Genomic DNA, 17,664 nt, shown 5'->3' with positions numbered 1-17,664 from the left:
GAAACCATATGTTAATTGTCTTTCTCTGCTTGACTTATTTCACTTAGCATAATCCCCTCCAGTAATATTCCATGGTATAGATGAACCACATGTTTATCCAGTCATCTGTTGAAGGGCATCTCAACTCCTCCCATAGTTTGGCTCTTGTGGACACTGCTGCTATGAACATTGGGATGCATGTTCCCCTTCTTTTCACTACGTTAGAGAGGACTTTTGTAAAAATAAGAACTCATTTTGTTATTTTAAAACTTCATTTATAATACAGCATAAATAACCCATGTAAACTTTTTAACTGAAAGTTCACTGAAGATCCTTGGGATAGCTAGCTATGAACCTTAAGTAATGGGATAAATGTATACTCCCTACTTCCAGGTATTTCTAACCTTGATGTTATTTGTTAACTGGCAAGAGTTCTTAAATTAAGTCAAACTGAAGTTTGAGAAGGTATCAGTCCTAATAGATGCCAGGGGAAATGAAAATATAAGTAACATCAGAATATATACCTCATGAAAAAAATAGACAATAACAAGTATTGGCAAGGATGTGGAGAAACTGGAACCTTCATACATTGCTGGTAGGAATGTAAAATAGTACAGTGGCTTTGGAAAACAGTTTGGCAGTTCCTCATAAAATTGAACATGGAGTTCACATGTGGCCTAGCAATTCCACCCCTAGGAATATACCCGAGAGAACTGAAAACATATATCCACACAAAAACTTGTACATGAATGTTCACAGCAGCTTTATTCACAATCACCCCAATGTGGAAACAACCAAATGTCTGTAAACTGATGAATGGATAAACAAAAGATTGTTTGTATATCTACACAATGGAATATTATTCAGCAATTAAAAGGAAGTAATCATACATGCCACAACATGGATAAATCTCAAAAACATCATGCTAAGTGAAAGAAGTCAGACACAAAGGGAAAATGTTATATGATTCTATTTATATGAAATGTTCAGAATAGGCAAATCTGAAGAGATAGAATGTAGACTAGTAGTTTCTAGTACTTTGGGGAAAGGGGAATAGGGAGTGCCTGCTCATGGGTACAGGGTGTCTTCTGACATCCTTTCACATGTCTAATGCCATGTTCTGGAATGAGACAGAAATGGTACTGTTCTTCATGAATATATACTGAATTGTATATTTTAAAATGGTGAAATTTTGGTATGTGAATTACATCTCAATTTTAAAATAAGAATTCATAATTCAATTTTTTGTCTCTACTATACTAGAGGCACTTTTCAACTCAAGATCCATTTCCGTATTTTCTTAGTACTGTGGTTCTTGTAATAGAAACAAGACATTTCCTAGAGGGATTTGAGAATAACTTGTGATAGGGATAATCAGGAGCCTTCAAAGGCTCATTTTTGGTGTAGTAAGGGAAAAAAGGAATAGAAATCATTGTCTCTGCCAATGGAAAGTTGTAAACCCAAGGACATACTTACATGTAGAGAAATGAATCCAAGAACAAAGATTCATAAATATGATTTAGCTAAGTAAGTGAAGTCTGAGAGTAAGTGTGGGGAGAAAATTGAGGGGAATTAGTTCAGAGATATCTTTATCAGGGTAATTAATAAGAACAGAAACAATATCCTGACAATTAATTACATGTGCTATGGAAACTTCAGAGGTATTTCACTTGAACTCTATCAAAAATGGTTACTTCATCTATTACTTATTAAAGTATAAATAAATTAGAGGTTGAAAGATAAAATTGTTGTCAATATTACTTAATTTTGAGCCCACTGCAACCCACTTCAGAAAGTATGGTGGTACTAAACACAGCAGTATTTTACAGATAAAATATGGCTGGAAATGAAAATGCTATATTCCAGAACTTTCAAAAAGGCAGCAACAGGGCACCCTTAGCAGATATGCTCATGTTCTTTTTCTCCTTCCTGAATGAAGCACTGGTGTTATCCGTTTTCTGGATCATAAAGCAATCTAGGATGCGGTTGACTCATTGCTGAGTTTAATAGGAAGATTCAGCGATCTGCTGAGGGTTACATGGCTGGTAGGAGGCAGAGCCAGGATAAGCAGTTTGATATCCTGATTCTGAAAACAATGACTATCTACCACATTCCACCCTTAAGTTTTTCTTTCTTTGTATGGAAGCATGACCAAAATATCATGAAGGCACAATGAAGACCTAACTGCATTGATTTGAAGTTCACAGCTCAATTATTTTTTTACCTAAATAAACATTCATGTGACACTTCATCAATCAAGATATAGAGCATTTTTCGTACCCCATAAAGTTCCTCTGTGCCCTCAACAACCAACCTGTTTTCTACTATCATCCATTAATTTTGCCTGTTCTTCAACTTCATAAAAATAGAATCGTGCAGTATGCACTTTTCCCTTTACTTAACATCTGTGTGGTTCATTTTTGTACTGTGTGCTGCTAGTTTGTTCTATTTTTTTTTAATTGTTGTGCACCCTTTCTCCCCTTTCCTTGAATCTATCCTTTCCTCTTAGATGGGTTACTGGCTCTAATTTAGGGAAGAAATTCTATGCCTGCAGGTAGGTAAAAAATCCACCTGTCCCAAAACTCTGGTCTACATTTCTAGGCTGAAGCGAGGGGCTCTGCACAATGAGAAGGGGACAAACTCACTAATAAGAAACAACACAACATGCCAAATAATACAAACCCAGATATGACTGAGTCAGAGTGTGAGCTCAGAGTCATCTGGCGCCCACTGCCCCACCTTTAGGAAAAATGAAGATGGTATATCTAGTGAAAAGAAACCACTGACCTGAGACCTTGGGTAAGCTATTCATTGTCTCTGGGCTTCAGTTTCCTCACTGAAAAAATGATGGGGTTAGGTGGAGTACTGAGGCTCCCCTCCACCCCCCAGAAACAAAGAGAATGCAGAAAGTCAATACTCACTTATTTCACACTGTTCTCCCTCTAGTCCTGGAGGGCAAATACACTTTCCAGGGTAGAAACAGGTCCCTCCGTTAAAGCAGGTGGTTGAGCAGTTTGCTATTAGAATGGATAACATGGGTAATTGCATTAGAGAGTAGGTTAAACCTTAAAAAAAAAAAATCCAACTTCACTTAAAGTGAGGTGATATTTCTGAGACATCTGCCTCCTGCCCATTTACTTAATCAAGTAAGCCACTTGGCAAATGCAAAAATTGTAACCAACTGCTTGATCATTGACAGATTTCAACAACATAATAGAATAGCACATATATTATATACTATTCTCTCCCTGGAGGCTTCTATTTTAGAGGAAAAAAAAAGGCAAGATGTATAAAAAAAGTTATGTTTTTATTTTCTTGTAACTATGCCCTTAAGAAAGGAACACTATAAACACCCTAAAATATTTTTGACGTTAAAAGAAGAGTAAAAAGGAGAAGACTTATTTTAGAATAGATAAAAGGGAGAAAGGCCATAAATACTAGGAGCTGGCAAAGGAGAAAGCAACTTTTTTTTTTTTTTTCCCCAGAACGAGAACAGAGATTCATCTTATGTAATAGGGATTTAAAAAAATAGACTTTTATGACATTTGGAGGAAGGAGTCCCGGTGTTTGGGAAAGGACAGACTGTCAATCCTCCTCAGATCCCACAGGAACGGGAGTGTGCAGCAGCTACTTGGACAGATTATTGTGGTGGTCCAATTAACTAGATTTTCCAGGCAATAATCATACTGTTTGTAATTCATCCTAAACCCTGTCTTTGTGTCAACTTCTGGAATTTCACTGCTTACACCTAAAATAAAGGGAGGACAAAAATGGGGACAAGGGTAGAGTAAGTATCTAAAAATAGACGGGTTGGCTCCTAGAAAAGAGATGAAAATGAGAGCTTGGATTCTCAGCAATTCCAGTTATAGGGCCTATTTGTTCTTGTTCTATATAAAATGGGCCAAAGTTGGCTACAGATGAACAAATGCTGAAGTAAGCTTCCAGTAGGAAAATCAGAGAGGAGATCCAAAATTTATATGTATGCTTTCTTTGTGGAAAAGCAGTCCAACCTGCATGTTCTGCAAGTATCGTGCTTCTTAAATGATAGAGCTTTTTGTTTAAACCACAAGGATCTGCCCTCTTAAGGCAATGCTGTACTTGCTTTGGCAAACACAGCCTCCCAATGCAGAAGGGAACAGCAGCATTTGGGTATAGAATTAAGGATTTAGGAGAACCAGCTCTTTGGGCTTCCTCCTTGCTAACTGCTCCTAGTATTGTTACGGCAGGACAGTTGTTCTGGCAAGTGTGATTCTGTCTCCCCACCTGTCTCTGTGTCTCCTGGGGAATGAAGAAGAGACAAGAAAACATCAGGATCAGGGTCTGCTTGGCCAGAGCCTTCTGGGCACTACCCCTTCTAAAGAATAGAATGGGATGAACCTGGGAGCTGAACTGTAAGTCTCAGAATGATGACAAAGCTATTTAAAGAATGTGGCCATGCTCTTAGTATTGGTACAATTCTTTACAAGCTTCTCTACATTTCTGTTGTGCAATGATTCTGGACTAGGAAAATACACAGAGGCACCAGGTAACTTTCACTGGGGCTGAGGGCATGCCGAGCTAGGGCTTAACTTTTCATTTCCTAAAGCTGGCAACAGAAGTCCCAAGAGCCACCAAAAGTTAATCTTTAATGTTGCTTCAAATATCTTATGCTCAGCTCTAGTTCTGTGCCAGTAATTAAGCCATTTTTCAGAAGCTCTATACTCCCTCCTGGATGATAAATGCATCTTTTGGTTGAGGTAATAAAAGCCATTATTTTTTAATATTCCCAGATCTCCAATGAGACCAAGTGGAATTTCAACAGACTTTCCAAAAGAATAATAATAAAAAGTTACTGGAGTCTAAGAAGTAGGGAAAAGTTTTCATCTGAAATGTAAAATATTACAAAGTGTAAAACATACTGAAATCCACATATTTTCCTTCAACAGTGACCACACAGTGTTTGTGACTCCATAGCATTAGAAAAACATTGCAGTTGGCACTCCATTGTTCAGACGACACCAATGACGGTCACATCTCAGTAAGCAGCCCTCACAAACAATCTCTTTGAACCTCTTCATACCTGAGTTCTTCAGCCAAACCTCTGAGGGATTTGCTGTTTCCTAACAAGTTTTGTGATAATCTGAGCTTAATTCTACGTTACGAATTGCCCAATTTTGGAAGAGCGGAGATGTTGAGTGCTAAATTTTGACAAATAAATTTTGACAAATAAAAAGAAACTTTTTTACTCACTGGCTCTTCTTATCTTGTCCTTAGTGCTTAACCTTTATGAATCCAAACTTAAGTTAAATCCAATACTCTAGTTTTATATCACTTAAAAATAAATGGTAGAGATGGTCACAAAGATTATCTCCCCAGCTTGGGGCTGGGGAGCCAGGGGCAGTGGCTTAATTCCTAATCTAGAGATCAGAGGGGCACCTAGGTGGCTCAGGTCATGATCCCAGGGTCCCAGGATGGAGCCCTGCATTGAGCTCCCTGCTCAGCAGGGAGTCTGCTTCTCCCTCTCCCTCCATTCGTGCTCTGTCTCTCTCTCTCAAATAAATAAAAATCTTAAAAAAAAAAAAAAGTTTAGAGACGGGAAAAGTGTGACCCACGGGGAGATAAAGTCATCAGCCCAGATGCAGAGTCACTTGAGGAGGAATGGGAGCCCCAACAGGTAGCCTGAATAACAACACAGTACCCCAGAGGGTGTGAGTTTGGGCCAAGCTACTGGAGTTCTGTAAACTTCATTTCGCTTCTCTGAGAATGAAGCAGATACAACTTTACATATCTCAAAAGGCTGTTGAGTGTAAAATCAGAAAAAGTTGTGAAGTACTTTATGTATCATGGAAGAGCAGACCCCTGTGAATTATTCTCTGACTCATGCTGAGGGATTCTTCCAGTAGCTCTTCCTTCTTTTTAAAAAAGTGGTTCATTTCAATCTTAATTGGTGTTGACTGCATGATCACTGAAGAGACACTTCTCAAAACTAACATAGCTTTTCATTTCATAGCATGTATTTATTTTAAAAAAACAAGGCTCTACTCACACAATGAGAGTTTTTGACACAAGGATAATGTCAATAAATAAATACACTTTGCATGATATTATTTAAGTTTTTACCCCCATGAAAGATGTGAATCAGGCAAAACAAATTGGTATCTTGTAAAGCCTATGGACCGTTCAATATTTTAGAGCCAAGTTTGAACCCACTTTCTGAGAGTAAGCCTGGTGACAGTGTTGCGTCACAGGAAGGCGGAAGACCATCTCTCCTGGCTGTCCTCTGCGAGCAGATCATTGAATTGGCAGTCGGTCGGGTAAGGTGGAGCAGGTTGTTTCATTTCAGTCTTAGAAGCTCACCCATAAAGCAGAATGAAGACATACCCAAACCCCACGTGGTGCACAAAACTCCATGCTCCCCTCCTGTCAAGTTGTCAGTGGGAGACAGCTGCCCAGTCTGCACCTGGGACAGTCACCTAGGTAGGACCATGAGGCACATTCCTCTCCATGGAACAGAATAGGTGTGGAAGTTTTGGAAATCACTTCTTGGGATTTTTTTTTTTTTTTTTTTAAATCAGTGTCTACTCCAATCTTCTTCTCTGCTCACTGACTGGTTCCTGAAAGTTCCAGATCTCTAGGTGGAAGGTGCCAGGATCCTCGAATCATAGCATGGAGGGCAGCCCCACTCACTGTAGGGATTCCTGCACTGGAGCATTCTGTGAGTACAAGCAAACTTCTAGTGTGTTGAACTACACCAAAATTTGGGGTTAAAGTTATTATAGCAACCAACGAAGTTTTACACCCTATTAATAGAGCTATTATGGAGAGTGATGGTATATCAAATATACTTCTTTTAACTAAACATTTATAAGGTAAAAAGAACCTTGTTCTTAGAAAGAAATTGTTACCTTTATCACAATTGACTCCATAGAAACCAGGTGGGCAGATGCAGAACCCAGGAGTGACACAAAGCCCGCCATTCATACACCGTGGTGTGCAAAGGGCTGAGAGAAAGAGAGAGAGAAAGAGAGAGAGAGAGTGCTCTGATTAAGGCCAAGTAGGGTTTTGGGGAAGGACCATTTCGGAAACATCGATAATAGAATAGCTCTACATTTTTTGATCTTTGTGGTTGACTCTAAGGTCTTTAGAGATACAGGTGTGCTTTTATGCTTTTATTATTTATGAATTGTAAATGAGGTTGTTTTTTTTAATGAGGTGTTTTTAAACTAATTTCATAGATGAGAATTTTGGAATTGTTCCATTTCAGTGGATGATGAAAATTTGCCTAGAATCATTACTTTGATTAAGACGTGGGTTTCTTAACATTTTAAATATTTTTCTGTGCCCTATTTCCTACATCTTCTAATTCCAAAATATAGGCAAATGGGAAAAATTCTTATGTCTTAGTTTTACTCTCATCAAATAAACTGTTGGTATTTAAGCATTCTGTGTTTAGTCCACATTTTCCTCTTAACTCTTTCATATAATAGTAATTTCACTGAGATAGATATACTTACAATATAAATAATTTTTACCTTTTTTTTTTTTGGCCTCATAGTAACTACATAACTCAGGTGTAGACTTAGTTGTGAATCAAGTTACTTTGAATTGGAGTAGCTACTGTCAAATCAATCATAACAATTAGCTTTTAAAATCCAATTTAAGTGGAGGAGAAAAACTTCAAAACTTTCATAAGATTATGCCAAGGCATAGTGTGTATAATAGTGAATTAGGGATGGGGATGGGTCGTGGCCATGAAGAATGCAGGCATTGTGCTAACATTCTCTGTCCCGTCACCATATATTGGATTTAACAGAAAACCACTCTTAGAAGTACTCTCCAACTGCTCTTCTGCGGCTCTTTAAGATTTTACCAACTTTATGGTAGGACCAGCAAAATAATTTCAAAGACTGTGTTAAGAAAGCTGATGTGGGGCTCTTGTGTGACATCAGTTTCATTAGGAAGCAAGGGAGGGTAGCTGGCTCTCTCCGTTCTTTACCTTTCTCACAGTGAGGGCCATAGAATCCATCAGGACACTGGCAGATGCGTCTTTCATTGCAAAAACCTCCATTTCGGCACCCTCCTGGGCATTCAGCTTCACCAAAGAGAAACATGGTTATATGGACACCTCTGAAATTGTGTTGGGTGAATTACAGCAAGCATGAAGAGGTTAGCGGTGACCTTTACCTGCAGTGCCCTGATTATCCTAATTTACTGAATACTGGTAAGTTCTACCTATATTCTCTCTCTGTACCTCTTGTGCTTCACTAAATCCTCAACAAAGCCAGATTTTGCATCTCTCAAATCTACTTCCAGCAGTAGGGGGGCTCAAGGAAGAAGGCAAAGCAAGCTTTATTCTGCCTTCACCCCCACCTATCAATCTACTGGACTTTCTTAAATTCACACTGAAATAAATGATATGGCCCACAACGTTTACTTTCAGAGGGTGGAATGGCCTTTTGGTTCATCTTTAGAGCACTGAAGGCCTCTAGAGCTTAAATTCTGTGCTGGAAAACCTTGCATCAAGATGTGGGGAAGAAATCTAGGCCTTCATGCTTAAATGGGCATCAGGGTGAGATGCCTTTGCCTGGCAGACATTGTTGTTGTGACGGTGGTACCCTGTTCTCTGGGAGGTCGGCAGCACCAAGCTTGTGGTGGGGGTGTGAGTGGTATTGCCTTAACAGGTGGTAGTTGCTGGTAATGCCTGGCAACCTTGCTATGAAGTTGGGGACTCCCAAAGATTGTGTTGGAGGAGGGGAAGGAGAGAGGTAGAAGAGATGGCTTTTGAAGGGGTATTGGTAGTTAAAATTGTGAGTGATGTCATAGCAGAGAAAAGCTCTTAATACCATACTGGACTCTGCAGTAACCAGCCCCTCTACACATTGGTGTGGTTATAATTATACCAAAAAATTATCTGTCTATTATCTATCTTTTTACCCATATCACACCCAAAAGCCTTCTGAGCCTTCTCTTGATGGGGATTACTGATTACCTTGTTGACATGTTTTAAAGAAGATAGCATTTTGAGGCGTCTGCAGGATGGTGTTGCCTTCAGAATTCATTACAATCACATTCACTTCAAATGCTGCCACTCCATCTTGTTTTCCAAGACATGGGAAACCAACTTGAACAACTAAGGAAAAAGCAAGTATAGAGAAAGAGTTTATCTAGTTGATTCCAGTTGCATAGAAATCTTGGTAAGAGAGACAAAGCAAAGCAAAAATGGTCACATTGCATTTTTTGATAGTCTTATATCTCCACCAGAGTAGAGACTGTATTTTGACCATATGGGTGTTTTCCACAGAACTTACATATCATGCTGGGTGGAGAAAGAATGAATGACTCATTAGTTTGTGCTCTGCTAATATGGAATCTGGGATATATTTTTCCTAGTCTGGGCTTGTACTATCTTGAAAAAAAAAAAAGATTTTCTTTAAAAATTAAAGGTGCAAATAGGCAACACAGATTGATTAATTAGGGAAAGAAACCTTGTGGGTACCTTCACCAGCCTCCATATAATCCAAAAACAGCTAAAAAACAGTATTCCAGAATCTATTAAATAAAGACCCATAGACACTAGTTTATTTTTACTTTGTGTGCCTGAAAGTGACACAATATTTTCTTTGGAAATATTCTACAACTCTATTTGTTGGAATGAGTTTGTGAAGCTAATATTTTCTCAGCTATTTGTTACTATTAAGGAGTGTTCATATCTTAGGGATCTAGAAGGGAGTTTGGTATAATAAAATAAGCTTATATCTAACCGTTTAGGTTCCTAAAAACAAGCTATTTTTATGTGTGTGTGAGTGTAATGATCACTCGGGGTATGTCGATGTTGACTTAGCAAAGAGTGACAACTAATGATGATGGTGTACTGGGAGAGCAAGGAGGCCACCAACTCTGGAATGCCCACAAGTCAGTGGGTGGAAAATGGATCAAGTCATTGGCTAAGAGAGAGATTATGTAAATTTATTCTTCTTCTGTTTTTTAAAGTAGGCTCCATGTTCATGTGGACCTGAGCTCAAGACCTGAGCTGAGATCAAGAGTCAAGATGCCTAGCCAACTGAGTCCTCGATTACGTAAATTTCTAAAATCCACCAGATTATCATAACATATCCACTGGGGAATACTGATCTAACTGATCCAATAGGCTCTAGTTCTTTCTTATAAATAGGAAGAAATTTTGCTAATAAGTAGATATTTGAAATTTTGCTTCATTTTGTTTGTATATAGCAGGTTATTCTTACCAAGCTTGGGGAAGTCATACCAAGCCAAGAAAAATCCTTTCCCTTTAGAGTTTCCATAAACCTTTCCCCTAAGCTCATAAGAAGGAATGATTTAGAAATTGGTTTGCTCTTCCATAAGGTGTTGCACGCAAGCTGGTCATACAATCTTTTCAATGCGCTTAACAACCAAAAACCCCTCTCAAAGCTTTGACATTGTCAGTGTTTATTACTGTGCCATTCTCAAAATAATAGGTCTTTCCAGTTCTCCTGAATCTTGAGATCCAAGCATTGCAACTAATCAATTAAACAGTAAAAAGGAAATACATTTTAACAGAAATAAAAAGAGAGAGAAAACCAAAATTGTGCCTGAAGTTTCAAAGTAAAATTGTCCCTGCTGAAAGCCTTGCTTTAATGAAATCTTAGACACAAAAATGCCAATTTACAAAACACAAAAATCCATTGTAGGGATTTCCATTTCAAAAAGAAGTAAGAGTTGACAAATTTCTCTTCCAATGCATTTTCACTTGGTTCAGTTATAAAATTTTCGTACTATTGTTTTCCAGGTGCATCTATTTTTCTGGACCTTACTTAGCCTGGACTTCACAGCCCACTTAATTCTTTAAAAAAGGCACTTCGTGGGGCGCATGGGTGTCATAGTCGGTTGAGCATCCAGCTCTTGGTTTCTGCTTAAGTCATGGTCTCAGGATTGTGGGATCAAGCCCCATGTCTGGCTCTGCACTCGGTATAAAGCCTGCTTAAGATTCTCTCCGTCCCTCTCCCTCTGCCCCACTCTTTTACCTTTCCCTCTCTCTCTCTCTCCCTCTCTAAAACAAAAACAAAAATAATTTATCAAAGCATTCACTCATATAGCATATTTATGCCTAATTCTGTCAAATGCAAAAGAAAAGTCTTTTATATTTTTGAATGAAAAACTTTAGACAATCTTGGCAGATAACTAAAGATGTAGCATCATTATTTTCTTAGTAAACCATAGGTAAGCTATCTCTAAGAGTTACTGTACTAATCTAAAATTATGTTCAATTCATATTAATATTCATATGAAATATTTTCCTTCTTCATCTTTTAAAGATCTAACAATCTAGGTTTAAAACTGTGCTCATTTTCCTTACATATTTATAATCACAACTTAGCAAATTCAACTTCAATTAAAAATGAAAACATCACAATTTCCCTCAGCCCAGGTGGAAAAGTTTTACCAACAAATACCTATTTCTTTAGAAACAAGAGGTATGTCAGCATAATTATGGTCTGAATCTCAATACAGAATGATTTGAAAGGAACTAGGAAATAAAGTTTAAAAGTTAGGAGGCACATAGTTTATGAGTTTCAATGAATTAACTTTTAAAATAAAAGTAGAAATTAATAAAAGATATGTAAATAACACTAATTACATTTGCTTATTTTTCCGCTTTAAAACTTGAAATAGAAATTTTATTATTTTTTTTGTGTGTGTATGTAAATTCTACCTGTCCTCCTTTCTGCTTATAAATTTTATTTATAAGACTATTCAAGTAATACAAATTATAATTACAGTTTTTAAAATGTTTCCAAAAAATATGCTTAAAAAAAAAAAAAACAACAAAACACCTGAGGTGCCTGGGTGGCTCAATCAGTTGAGTGCTGACTCTTGATTTCAGCTTGGGTCATGGTCTTGGGGTTGTGAGATCAGGCCCAACACTGGGTTCTTTGCTTAGCAGGGAGTTTGCTTGAGATTGTCTTTCCCTCTCCCTGTGCCACTCCCCCCTCAAATAAAAACACAACAAAAAAAAAACCCACACCTGACTTTTAGTTGTAATTGACTTTTGTGCAACTTGTGCTCTACCCAAACTAGATTTCTTTCTGTTCCTCAGCACGTGGTATATGGCCGCACTGTCCTGACTGCACACCCACCCTGCTGCTTGGAATATTCTTTCTCTTCGTTTCTGTCCAGTGTCCTCCTACTCATCTTTCAAGATCAAAATGAAACATTTCTGTCACTTTCTCTGTAGTCTACCCTAACACCCCCTGCCTAAATCATTTCACTTATGTATTTCACCAATACTCTATACATGATTTCTTATAATGATTTAATTATGATTCTGTATCCTTCGCTAAGGATGAGATTTTCAACAGCAAAGACCATACCTTGTTCTTTTTTGTCATTTCAGCACCTAACCTATCGTCCGTCACAGACTAGGCATTGACAGACACAAAGACAAACCTTGTGGGAGACACACCCACACACCAGCACACATCCCCATTAAGTAGACAAATTCCCCATAGACCGGAGGGGTGGGGGATACAGAGAGTAAGACATGAACAGTGTGCATGCCGAAAAACACACACACAAAGAAAAAGATCTCGAAGAAAAAGCACAGTCGCCCCACTTTCAGGGAATAACAGACACGTGATAGTTACGTTGTGTTTTTGCAACAATAAGCAACTGAGGAGAGGGCCGCTTTCACCGAGAGCCAGATGAAATTAGTCCAGATGTCGTGAATTCCAGGACAGTCTCAATTGTATAACTGAAGCTGAGGTAAATTAAAACAACTCAGAAAAACGGAAGCAGATTGAACGTAACTCACGTGGCATTCAAGCGCACACGGATGTGAAGCTGACTGCAACAAACTGACTCGTAAACAGCCAATGTATTCCTCTTCCACACAGAGAGGAGGGTCTCCAGGCACGAGAGCCACTGCCCTGAGGAAGGACAGGACGAGAGCGAGAGCGCATGCGCGGCACCACGTGACTACAAATCGCTGGACGACCGTCATATACTCATCGGTTCCCGCAAGCTGTGCTCACTGCCATTCGTTCTCTCAGCCAATACTGAGCACCCTCCCTGCTGAGGTGTGGGTTCCCTGCAGCATTAGCACCTACTGAAAAATGTCTAGACGTGGAATTCCTGAAATCTTTGGTTGAGAAAGAAGCCGGCTGTCTTGGGTTCATGGTATGACAGAAGCTGTGTTCAAAGAGGTAAAGCCTTGGCTTAATGGAAACTGTTTTTTGTTCTCCAGTTTTACTGAAGCAGCCTGCAGTTTGTATTTCCTGTTTTTATTTTCTTCAGATGCCAGAAGGCAGGCCCTTTGTAACTGTTAAAGATCAAGAATGTTCTTGTTCGTGCAATGTTTAGGCATCGAGGAGTCTGGGGGGATGAAAGAACGACTTAGCAGCGTGAGGGTATAAAACAGACCAGTAGAATAATGAATACTACCTGTATGTTTAGGGCCAAAGACACACTGATTTGGTTACTTTTTAATAATTCAAGGTACCCTTACTGCTCCTACTGTGGGGACTGAGCTAATAAGACTAATGAATAACTGCCCTGCAATGAGCTAAAATTCCCATAAACTTCTTGCACCTACATTTCTGCAAACAAATCCCACATCTGCCTTCAAAACCCTATGTTCTGGGGTAGGGGGGTGGGGGGGCCATATATGCAGTGTGTGTGTGTGTGTGTGTGTGTGTGTGTGTGTGTATGCGCACGCGCGCGCTGCACACGCACATGAGCAAGTCACCTCAGCCCAGAAAGCTTACTCTTTTTATTCCTACCTTGTCCAAAACATCAGTCATTTCCCCCTAAATTTTGTGATTTATTAAGATTCTAGATGATTAGAAATTGAAATTTTATCTCGGTATGGTGTGTTAAAATATTGGCACATCATATATTCAAAATTGGATTGTTTCAGTATCTGAAGAAATAGAATTTCAGTAAGCTTTTTTTTTTTTTAACTAAGGTGAATAAGGCTGGGAAGATTTAGGTTACAAGCATTAAATTGGAAACTCAAAGATGCAAGATTTATTGGAAGTTCAGCAGGTGTAACTGTATAATTGATTTAATTATTTAATGGGCTACAATGAACTTGCTTTCCTTAAATAACCAGAAAACAGCAAAGGAAAAACTCAAGAATATAAAATGGAAATTGAGAGATCTATTATGTATTTGTTTTACTCCTGATGCATCTAAAAAGAAAGAGCAAAAAATATGATCGAGAAAATTATCTTCGACTACAAAAAAACACTGTGTGACATGGCATGAGACTGAGTAATGGCCACACTCCAAGAATGTTCTTGTCTCCGTAATGTAGCAGTATGTGATTGCAGTAGCAATGCCCTCTGTGTAGATCAGTGATGCTCATGGATCTGCAAGGGGCATCCATAGCCTTGGGGCTATAAATCTCAGGTGAGTTTATCTCCAGAATCCAAGGCCTCATTCCTTCATAGGACCTTTCTAGAACCCCAAACCCATCAGGATTGGAAGCAAATACTCTGGAAGGGCTGACTCTTGCGTCATCCCTGCAGCCCAGGGATGACCCAAGGGAAACCCAAATTCACACTCTTGCTGTCTGCACCCACATGGGGACCTATGCCAAGAAACTGAAAAAACTCTGCTTATTTAGTCCCCAGCTCTTTCTGTTCTGGGATGTAAAAATAAAGATCCACAGGCAGTAGTAGATAACCAAAACCTGAAAATGGACTTTACAAGACTATCTGATTTCTTAATTATTGCATAGATTTATAGGAGTGCTTATTGACATTTTCATTAGACATCAAAGTTATTCTAACATTCCTCTGGAAGAATAAGACTAATTTTTTTTTAGAAAGGACAGGGTTATGGTATCAGTTATTTAAAAATTTTATAAAACTAAAAATATTACAGTATTAGAACAAATAGTAAACTATAAAAGTCTATGTATGGAAGAACTTAATGTGAAATAAAAGGTATATCTTGAATCAATTCAACCTCTTATACAGGAAAAGCTGAATACTCAGGAAAATAATTCAGATGAGAGCCCAACCTCCTACTGTTGTCAAAATAAATTTGATAAAATGCTAGAAGCATGTTCTAGTTATTACATAATTATCACATAATTGCTCTCTGAAGAAGAATTAATTTCTAAGCATAAAAGTAGTCAGGAATGGAGTGCCTGGGTAACTCAGTGGGTTAAGCCTGGGCCTTTGGCTCAGGTCATGATCCCAGTGTGGGATGGAGGGCCCCCTCCCCAGTCGGGCTCTCTGCTCAGCGGGGAGCCTGCTTCCTCCTCTCTCTCTGCCTACTTGTGATCTCTCTCTGTCAAATAAATAAATTTTTTTTAAAAAGTAGTCAGGAAAAAATGACAAACGGAAAGATAGTTTTGATCACATAAGGACTTAGACTCTGCATATCCCTGCCTTCAAAAAAATAATAAACTGAAAAATATACCAGAAAGTATAAACAGTAATATAAAAATAATAATATGTAATAATATAAAATATATAATTTATTACAAGTCAATAAATTATTTTATATTTTCAATATAAAAATAAGCATGGCTAACTGATATTTTACATTATATAGATACAGGAAAATGTCTTCTACCTCGGTTGGAACAAAAAAAATCAAATTAAAAGAACACTAAGAGGGGTGCCTGGGTGGCTCAGTGGGTTAAGCCACTGCCTTCGGCTCAGGTCATGATCCCAGGATCCTGGGATCGAGCCCCGCATCGGGCTCTCTGCTCAGCAGGGAGCCTGCTTCCTCCTCTCTCTCTCTGCCTGCCTCTCTGCCTACTTGTGATCTCTCTCTGTCAAATAAATAAATAAATTCTTTAAAAAAAAAAAAAGAACACTAAGAAACCTCTTTCCACTTTCTAAGTCAGCAAAAGAGTTCCCATGATTAATAACCCACGTTGATGATGTTACGGTGAGCTAGGCCCTCTCCCACACTGCTAGCCAGGGTACAAATGGGCACAACCTTTGTGGAAAGTAATTTGGCATTTTGGCATTTTTTCTAAAAGCCTTTGGAAATGCTCATAGTTCATGTCCTTTGACACAATAATTTTATTTCTAAGAATCTACTTTAATAAAATAATGAGATGAGCTCTAAGACTTTGATACAAACATTAATCCAGTAAGTATTTTATGAAGTCCTGTTCTGTGTTGGGCTCTGTGCTGGCAGTCATGATGAATAATGAGCCTTCTACTCACTGACCATCTATTACTTTAAAAACGATGTTTATTGTGATATTCCTAGTATGAAAACCCTGAAAACAGTCCAAGTAACACACAATGAGGGAACGAGTAAACTAATTATGAGTATGTTCATAAAATGGATAATAAGGACATCAAAAACAACTTTTGGAAAAATCTAAAATGACACTGGAAAATGCTTTTGTTGAAGTGTTAAAAGCCCAAAACAAAAAAAAAAAACCCAACTATAGTGCAAAATCAAATATATATTCTATTATCACAACTATGGAAAAATTTATATTTCTAGATGAGAAAGAAACACACATGTATTTGACCATGTTAACATAAGTGATCTCTGTACTTCTCTGAAAGTCATGAAACCTGGTCTCAGCTTCACTGCTTATTACTCATATATGACTTTGGGAAGTCAGTGAAGCCTCAGAAGGCTTAGTTTTCTAATTTGTACAATGGGGTGGTAATTCTGGCCTTGACTCCCTCCCAGAACTCAAATTGGAGAAGGCCTGAGCTGCTGTTTTACATGCTGAACATCTCCAATTTTTTGGTATATGTGCTGCTGAAGCGAGCACTACATGCTGAACATCTCTAAACAAATACCCTATACTGTGTTTTCTCAGCAGAGAAGGTAGATTAGCTCTGATATGTTAACACATTTCTCCCACTTTTCCATTGTCTCTTTGCTCCTTCAAATTCTTATTTAATACAATACTCATTTGGGTAAAGTTTTTCTCAATGAATCCCATTCCCCCCCAATCACTTGCTTTGCATCTTTGCCACATTTATGTGCACTACATTAATTCATAATAATTATTGGCTGGATATATCTCATGTAATGACTTTCTTTTTTTAATCTGGAATTGCTTATGAACCAGGACTATGTCAAGTCTTCAGCAAATTAGGAAACAGCCATTTTGTTACTCCCATTCTTACTTTCTGTCCAAAGGAGGTAGGGACATAATAATCGAGCTGCCCTAAAATCATCGGATCTTTTCAGGAAAACATTCCATGATTCCTCTGACGGGTGACTTCCAGGTCTTGAAATTATTTCCATCACCATTACAAGTGTAGACTCCACCCCCTCGCAAGGCAAAGACCACCCACCTGATGCCTTGTGGGGCACTGTTCCCAGCAGAGGGACATTGATGGTTGGGTCTGCCATGATGCCTTTATCCAGGGAGCGTAAGGACAGGAATTCATAGAAGTATTCTGCCTACAACAAAAGGCATTGACAATCAGTACCATGGGGACCATGGAGTGTGAGAAGGCATTTCTTAACTGGTCACTCCTCTGATAGGAGAGTGACATTTTTCACTACAGGAAATCTGGAATACATGACCTCTGAAAGTCTGTGTAGGCATAACTCACTCTTCTGGATTTTAGGACTCTAGAATTAGACTCTGGAGAGAAGGATGCTTTAAAAACATTAATGACATCTATCCAGTATATCCATAAGGTGGCTTTTTAGCTTAAACAATATTAATTAGTTGCTGTCTCTTAAAAGGATTTAGGAAAAAAGCTC

At 38.4% G+C, this 17,664-nt stretch overlaps 1 protein-coding gene across 1 annotated transcript in view; it reads right to left on the bottom strand.

The window, feature by feature from the left end:
• WIF1 (WNT inhibitory factor 1) overlaps positions 1 to 17,664 on the bottom strand; it is a 67,837-nt gene that overhangs the window by 7,642 nt on the left and 42,531 nt on the right. The window contains exons 3-7 of the mRNA XM_032347150.1: positions 17,247 to 17,355; positions 8,948 to 9,088; positions 7,955 to 8,050; positions 6,864 to 6,959; positions 2,901 to 2,996 (exon numbers count right to left, since the gene is read on the bottom strand). Coding sequence (XP_032203041.1) covers positions 2,901 to 2,996; positions 6,864 to 6,959; positions 7,955 to 8,050; positions 8,948 to 9,088; positions 17,247 to 17,355 — 538 coding nt within the window. The remainder of the gene's footprint in view (positions 1 to 2,900; positions 2,997 to 6,863; positions 6,960 to 7,954; positions 8,051 to 8,947; positions 9,089 to 17,246; positions 17,356 to 17,664) is intronic.

Source organism: Mustela erminea, chromosome 6 (genome assembly GCF_009829155.1).
Source record: "Mustela erminea isolate mMusErm1 chromosome 6, mMusErm1.Pri, whole genome shotgun sequence".
NCBI classification, from domain to species: Eukaryota; Metazoa; Chordata; class Mammalia; order Carnivora; family Mustelidae; genus Mustela; species Mustela erminea.
The sequence above is the reverse complement of the archived record's forward strand: the minus strand, read 5'-3'. Positions and strand labels throughout refer to the sequence as shown.